At 37.5% G+C, this 8,169-nt stretch overlaps 1 protein-coding gene across 1 annotated transcript in view; it reads right to left on the bottom strand.

The window, feature by feature from the left end:
* LOC107755565 (inactive phospholipase C-like protein 2) overlaps positions 1-8,159 on the bottom strand; it is a 105,861-nt gene extending 97,702 nt beyond the window's left edge. Inside the window, exon 1 of the mRNA XM_016572435.1 lies at positions 7,635-8,159. Coding sequence (XP_016427921.1) covers positions 7,635-7,934 — 300 coding nt within the window. The 5' untranslated portion in view covers positions 7,935-8,159. The remainder of the gene's footprint in view (positions 1-7,634) is intronic.
* Positions 8,160-8,169: the final 10 nt, after the last annotated feature.

Genomic DNA, 8,169 nt, shown 5'->3' with positions numbered 1-8,169 from the left:
AAAAATGAAAATTCTGTCATTAATTACTCACCCTCATGTCATTTCAAACCTATAAGACCTTTGTTCATCTTTGAAACACAAATTAAGACATTTTTGATGAAATCTGAGAGCTTTCTGACCCTCCATAGACAGCAAGGAAACTACTACATTCAAGGCCAAGAAAGGTAGTAAGGACATCGATAAAATAGTTCATGTGACATAAATTTTATGAAGCTACGAGAATACTTTTAGTGCACAAAGAAAAGAAAAAAAACGACTTTATTTAACAATTTATCCTCTTCCGTGTCAGTCTTTGACACGCATTAACAAAGTGTCCTTTCTATGTTTATGGTCCTTGAACACATCAGTTCCGTTGCTGTCTATGAAGGGTCTGAAAGCTCTCGTATTTCATCAAAAATATCTTAATTTGTGTTCCCGAAAATAAATGAATAAATGTTTGTTGTTCCAAACCTTACGGGTTTGGAACAACATGAGGGTGAGTAATTGATGACAGCATTTTCATTTTTGGGTGAACTATCCCTTTAAATCAGTGGTCACCAGTCCGTCGATCGCGATCGCGACTGGTAGATCTTTATCACTGTCCCAGTAGATCCCGAAAAAAACAGTAAAATAAGTACAAAAAATGCATTTCATTTATGGGGTTATATTAATGTATCACTGAAGGGAACTGGTTTGAGAGAGGCGGGGCATAGAGGACCTACAATAATGTACAGTATTTGAAAAATAATGTGTTTTTTGAACATTAAAGCATGTCAACATATTCTGTTACACCAAATACACAAAATAATGATCTTTAAAATAGCATCATATGACCCCTTTAAATCATAGTATACTGAATATATACTAAAGATTGCTTGTATACTATAACGTATGCATTTATCTTAATACTGTGCATAACAATGTTGTGATGCCTAAATTCACTTGTAGCATTTAAAATGACTGATTTTAGCTTTATTTTTAATGTATTTAGGCAAAAATAGAAGAGAAAGGAAAACTTGAAATTGCATCATATGACCCCTTTAATATTGGCCATAACATGAAAATAATTATCGCTGGTCTTGTTTGATGGTTTCAGTGTGGCTCAGCAGCTTGGAAAGCTGAGACTATGAGACTGGCTAGACCACCAAAGCCACTTTAGGCTGATTTAAGTCTGGTTTTGTCAGCTGGGAGGTGGCTTTGTTTTGGCATGATGCTAGTTCTCCAGAACAACATCTAACACACACCAGATGCAAAAGCATTATGAGTCAGAAAAACAGTGTCACTGGAAGGCTATCTCACGCTCTCGCTCCAGCTAGATGAGTATCCAGTTTCATCACAGCCTCACTGGCTTCTGGGATACTAGACTGAACGTACAGCTTTTGGATGACAGAGCCACTTCCTGAGAGGGGGGTGAGGGGAAACACACTTCGTGGGGGGAGGTGAGAGGAGAAGGAGAGAAAGAAAGAAGGGTCCCAGCCGCAATCTGGTACACATGAGGTCATTTCAGGGAAAAGGAGAGAAAGTATGCCCAGATTTCACACCATGAACAACAGACTCACAGATGCACTTTGTCTGTCTGTCTCTCTCTTTCAAAAAAATAAAAAATAAAAAAAAAACTGGCATGCTGATGATACATAAAAGAGAAACATGTGAGAACAGAATATTAAACAGTGACTGGACAGTTGATGCACAATGTAGATCAACCTTATCATGACATTTTACATATACACTTTAAATAAAAAATTATTACAATTTGAAATAACTGTTTTCTATTACAATATATTTTAAAATGTAATTTATTCTCATGATGGCAAAGTTGAATTTTTAGCAGCCATTACTCTCATCACATGATCCTTCAGAAATCATTCTAACAGGTTGATCTGTTGCTCAAGAATCATTTTAGTATTATCAATGTTGTGCTGCTTGAAATAGATGAATAGAAAGTTCAAAAGCAACAGCATTTATTTGAAATAGAACTCTTTAGTAACATTTTAAATGTCTTTACTCTCACTTTTGATCAATTTCATGCTTTCTTTCCAAATAAAAAGTATTATTTTTATTTTTAAAAATCTTACAGATGCAAAACCTTTGAAATGGTAGTGTGTATATAAAAATATTTTATAAGTTAGAATATTTTTACGTTTTAAGTATACTCCATGTAGTCTCTCTATGAGGTCATAGATTCTGCCTGCATAATAATTTGAAAAGAATGAGAAAAATAGAATTTGATGGAATACACTGTATGTCAGTTGCCTTTTTTATATACACATATTCATGCACACACACACACACACACACACACACACACACACACACATTATGCGCACATACACACTGACAGGACTCTGCTGCTGTACAAGGTTAAGGTGTTATGTAACACTGACAAGTGAACACGTCCCTCTGGCAACTTTTGGGGGCCTGGTGACAGCAAAATGTAATTGTGGGCAACTGGACCATTACCACTGAGTCACATACTGTATCCTTAACACACAGCCTTTTAAACCTGTACACTGATTGTGATAACAAGACTAATATAGAGATCCCTCAAACATCAAATATGTTTGATCATGGAAATCCATGACTAGACGAAGCTTCACGCACTTGCTGAAAGCCTGAGTGCATCTGATGTCTCCACTAAAGCGTATGTGTGAACTCCAGAGACCAGTGACCCAGATTCCCAGCATACTCTTATTCGGCATCTATGCGTGTGTCTTCCAAATGTCACTTTCATAAGGACTCTTTACCTACATTGAACATGAACAGAGACAGCGTAACAACACTGAAGTCAAACTCCATTATGCGCAGAGCAGACAAGGTGGTACTCTGCACAAATTAGCTTAGCGGAAGCCTGCATGAGGTAGCATTATCACACGTGGTGTGGCCCCGCTGACCACCTCAGCAAACTCACGTCAGATTCAGCCGAGGGCAATTTCTCCAATACGCATATTCCTCCAGCCATTCTAATCTCCAAACCTCCAGACGGCCGACCTGAGCCTTTCTCCCCAGATGAGACCAAAAGGAGAGCTGTCTATGGCTCAAATCCATTACCACACTGAAGAAAATCAATGATGCAGCATGGATTTGAGTGGACTGTTTATACCAGCAGTGCATTTATTCTCAGAACTGGAATTTTGTCAAAAGTGTAAATGGAAAAACACAAAAGAGTGAAAGCATAATTATACCAAACATACCAAAAAAAAAAAAAAAACTAAAACTATTAAAAACATTTTGTTAATTGAAATAAAGCTGAAATAAAAGAAAACATAAATAAATAATACATGAAAAACTTAAACTAAATAAAAATTTAGCAACACTGCCTTGGTAACTAAATGAAATACATTGAAGTACTAAAATTACTGGAAATAAATAAAAATAAACTTAAACTAAAACAGAAATAAAAATCAATTAAACCCAAATAGAAAAAAAACTAATAAAAATATTACAATAAAGCTAATTCAAGATAATAAAAATATAATGTATAAACAATACTAAAATAACACTGAAGCACACAATAAATGTGTAATAAATAAAAAAACAAACAAACAAATAAAATACTGAAAGAATGTGATGAGAATTGCTTGAATTCATACGGATATGATATGTTATGAGTTTGAGACTTCTGTATCTTGGCAAGTGTGTTGCATTTTTGAGATCTCTTCTGAAACTCTAGAGGAGACACTTGTGAGATTATGAGGGAACATTTTCTCAACACAAAAATCTGGAAACATGAGACGCCAGGAAAGATCTCTATTTATTCTCATTGCTGCCTAGAAGACACAATTAAGACATTAGACATATTTGTGATTTTCCTACCTATATGAAGTGAATGTACAGGTACATAAGCAAATGTCAACAATATAAACTACAGCCTAAAGCCGTTATACAGTAATAAGCCAGTCACTTATCAACGTCATAATTAATGTCTGCTTGACACCAACTCAATTACATAAACACTAGCTGTTCGATTTATAATAACATAATCAGAAAATGTCAAATTTGGTAGTATGCCGTGGCCTGACTTCACCTGTTGTTTCCTAATATGCAGAGGCGTGCACGTTGCTACCGAGTCTAGATATTTTTCCATTTGTCAATGACATTTGCTCGGTTTAACAGCATCTGATTTGATTAAACGCTCATGTGTACTGTTCACTCAACCAAACGCACAACAACCCACACGCAACCCACTTCTAAACTTTCTCCCTTATGCTGCGTACTTTTGATAAAAATCACCCACCGCTATTCTCTGGGTGGCGATATAAACTCATAAGCAAGACGGTAAATTGATTACTAACCGAAATGTCGTGAATGCAGGTTTTTTGAGCTGTGATTTAACAGAAGCATGACACATTTGTGGCTGACACCTTAGAGATTTATAGCCGTTAATCACTATTCTTGAAGGATGATGCATCTATTGCCTTCCTGATCAACCTCAACAGTCCTGTTCACACCAAGGACAATAACGATGAATTTATTTATTTATTATTGTTCTTGATTTTTGACATCATAGAAATGTCATAATTCTTGTCACCAGTGTCAATATCACAAAAAACTAATACTAGCCTAAATTTAAAAAAAAAACTACAGTAGAACAAATAAATAAGAAATGCTACATACATTGTATAAAGTACTCAAAAGTATAAAAAACACTGCATATTCTTTACTGTGTAAATTAAATATATATTTCTTCTTATTAAAGTTACAAAAGTGATTTAGTCAAGAGCAGTGAGATATTGTTATTTACTATAATAATATTTGCTATTATTATTAATATTTGTTATTACTAGATATTGATATTGAGATATTGTTGTTTGATTAACATGAATGACAGACAACAGGAATATTAGACTGCTATCACTTTAAGAGCTGCCCGGATCCAATATACTGTTATACATGTTTTCTTTCTCAGCTGTTTGCTTTCACTTAAGACCTACCGTGTTTACATGGATACTTGCAAAAACAGGCATTTTGACCATTCAAAGTCTATAAAGTTGCAAAAATAACTCAGTTCAGTACCCCTGCACTCTATGAGCACCGTCTTCGCAAAGTGAATTCTCTTTCGCTGCTGATTGCGTTTCAACTGCTTAAAATCAATGTTATTAAACAGAAATGTTTAAAAACACATGCAAACGATAACAATTTTCGTGACCATGTAGCACAGTAAAGTCGCGTGTGCGTGTAACAGAGATAGAGATGACAGTCCAAAATCCCTATCGGGTGACAAATTTCTAGAGGTTAACCGTGTCTACCGGTATATCGCCCACCCCTAGGGAAGTTCATCACAACTATAACAATAACAACACAGAAAAACAATATTGTTGGAATCACTATCAGAATTATTTTTTTCAGCTGATGAATGAGAAATACATTAACAGGAAATCAGAATGTAGGCCTTTAAAGTGGCAGATGACAAAATGGCAGCACACAACAGAACAATATAACATGCTGGTGTGGACGCTACTATAGTTATTGGTGTGAACAGGCCTTTAGTCAAGATAACTGCCCTCAAAGGTTATAGTAGCCTAATCCCATTTTACTAGTAAGATCAAAGCACAAGCCTTGGGCTTAAAAATACAAGAAGGCCAGACTCAGAGCACAGGTGAGGAGAAGGAAAGCTGAAATGCGAGACAGATTCTGCGCTCTGGACTGCTTTGGCCCTGGGCAGTTTGACTGGGGGATCTGTTGTAGCAAGCTTAACTAACAGAGTTTTAGTTGAGGATGAGTTGCAGCTAGACGGTCACTTTTTAACATCTCAATAACAGATAACACGCTACACAAAAGCGTATTTCATGACACCTGTAAAGTAAACACTCTCTGCAACCTATAATAATAGATGGAAAATCATCTGCAAATGAGGGATGAAATAGGTCTGACAGAGAGAATTGCGTGACATTTCTGAGCAATACAGCACAGTTAAACCAAGCCCCTGACAGCTAGTCAATTTCTAACAATTGGGTAATGGAGATTCAAGTATATACGAAAGTTGATTCCCTATATAATGACACTTAGATTCTCTTTAATGGGTGTCTTGAGTAAATACTGAATGCTTGTTTACTTCCAGTCTGCTAAATCTTCTACACAAGCACCACAAATACACACCAAGTCTACTTTGAGTGCTCAGATGTAGGCACGTTAAGTGTTTCGCTCGTTTCTCTGTCATACTGGTCCTCTCGTGGGTGCCAAGACACCCACACAGTCACATAGGAATTCACTTAAGTAAGGGAATGGGAGAGTAGCATGCTGTTTTGTGTCAGTTGCTAAGCAAATTGAATCAACCCAATGACAATTTTGACATTCGGCTCCTGGTTCATCTCAGACAGCAGCACTGACCCACAAAGACACAGAGGAAAACAAGACCCTGCTTTAAAACGTAAGGGGTGACGTAATTTTTTTGTATCTTGAGCTGTCCTCAAACTGTCTTGGTCTTTTCCTTTTTCCTCCTTCTATCTTTTCTTTAACCTAAGAACAATCTCTTGCTTTTAGACAAGATAAGTAATTAGTCAAAGTGCCTAACAGGGTTGTTCTTTGGGAACTCAACCACTTCATCATCTATTGTTGACTCTGGTACCAAATGTCACTTGATCAATCGTATAGATTTATTGACCCAAAGCCTTTCTTTTGTACCAACATCCATTGAAATTCAAACAATTGTGTAGTTCAGACCCTCTGTATTCTAAAACAAATAACTTTTCCACTTAAAAAAACACTTGACAGTCCTTCCAAACGTTGAGGTGCTTAAGGTAAGTGCACTGCACTGTCACCTGTGCTTTAACAGACATCAGTAAAATAATAAAACACATTATTATCCAGGATTGTGACCAGGACGTGGGTCAAACAGTTACACTGATATACATTTGTACCTCTGCCTTCAAACAGAATGATGCAATTCTAATCTAAATGGCTATGACTATGTCCACAAACTGGCCAGATGCTAGACAGCATCAGCACACTAATTCTACAATTTGTGTGTGTGTGTATACCAGTATTTACTGTTTTTATACTTATTATTTACTGTTTTAATTTAGTGCTGCCTGAAAATAGGATCTAATTGTTAAACCACTCTTTTCTCAACAGGAAACAACAGTACTCAAAAGTAAAGTTGCTTGCTTATTTAAATGTTGTGTTTAACAATACAAAATAAAATTAGAAATTCATAGTGAAAAAAATTATAACTTTTCACAGCCATTCCTTTTAAGTGATTTTTAGGCTTAGATATAACTCCTAGATAAATATAAATTTGCATAAATATAAATGGCACAAATAATAATTCAAACTAATTGGAAATATTCATAATGTATATTGTTTTATTTGCTGCAGCCTAAGAATTATTTATTACGCAAAATAATTGCAAAAAAAAACCTCAAATCTGCATAACCGTTATCTGATAATTAATCAAATTAATTTCTATAGGTATGGCTGTAAAAATTTTGATCAAGATCTTATTGGGCACAAGATGTCCATGAGATATCCTAGGTATCTAGAATACATCTTGGTTTTGAGCCAACGTGTCCAAAACAGCGGAACACACACGAAACAGAAACAGTAGAGCAGTGCTACATATTGGGTTTGCAGAGCAGTGGACGGTTGCATGGACATTTTGCATCGCTGCAGAGCTCTGGAAGTCCTCAGTCAATAACAAAGTGATGACACTCACTCACCTTCATAATACCGCAAGGTGGATTCCCGGTGCTGGTGCACCTCTCTGCAGAGCTGTCGCGGTTCCGGGTGCCAATCCTCGGGCTGCTGTGCTCCCTGTACCGTCCGTTAGAGTACACCCCCTCGGCCCCATACCCCGGGTGTCCAGCCGCCGACACGTCCAGGTATGTCTGGTAGGTTTCGCTGATGCTCAGCGCCGCCACCGCCACCGCCGCCGCCGCGTCCCGGGTCGGAGTGGTCTCCTCGGAGACGAGCTCGTACAAGGGTCCCACCACGGATTCAGAAGCCTGCGACTCTGCCATCGCGCGCTCTGCCGTTAGCTACGCAAAAAAAACTCACCATTGAAGTGAGTGCGCCTGTGATTTTAAGAGCACACGGCGAGACAAATAGCCATCGGAGTCCCGTGCGTCCGAGTGAAACAGTAAAATCCATGAACGGAGAAGGAACCGCACGTTCTCTGCCAGCCGAGGAGGTGAATAGATTGTGCGGGCGGAGAGATTCAAACTCCCCTCTCCTCTCCTCCCTCCCTCCCTTTCT

The sequence above is a fragment of the Sinocyclocheilus rhinocerous genome, unplaced genomic scaffold (assembly GCF_001515625.1).
Source record: "Sinocyclocheilus rhinocerous isolate Xijiao unplaced genomic scaffold, SAMN03320098_v1.1 scaffold2849, whole genome shotgun sequence".
NCBI classification, from domain to species: Eukaryota; Metazoa; Chordata; class Actinopteri; order Cypriniformes; family Cyprinidae; genus Sinocyclocheilus; species Sinocyclocheilus rhinocerous.
This window is presented reverse-complemented; position numbering and strand designations above follow the sequence as displayed.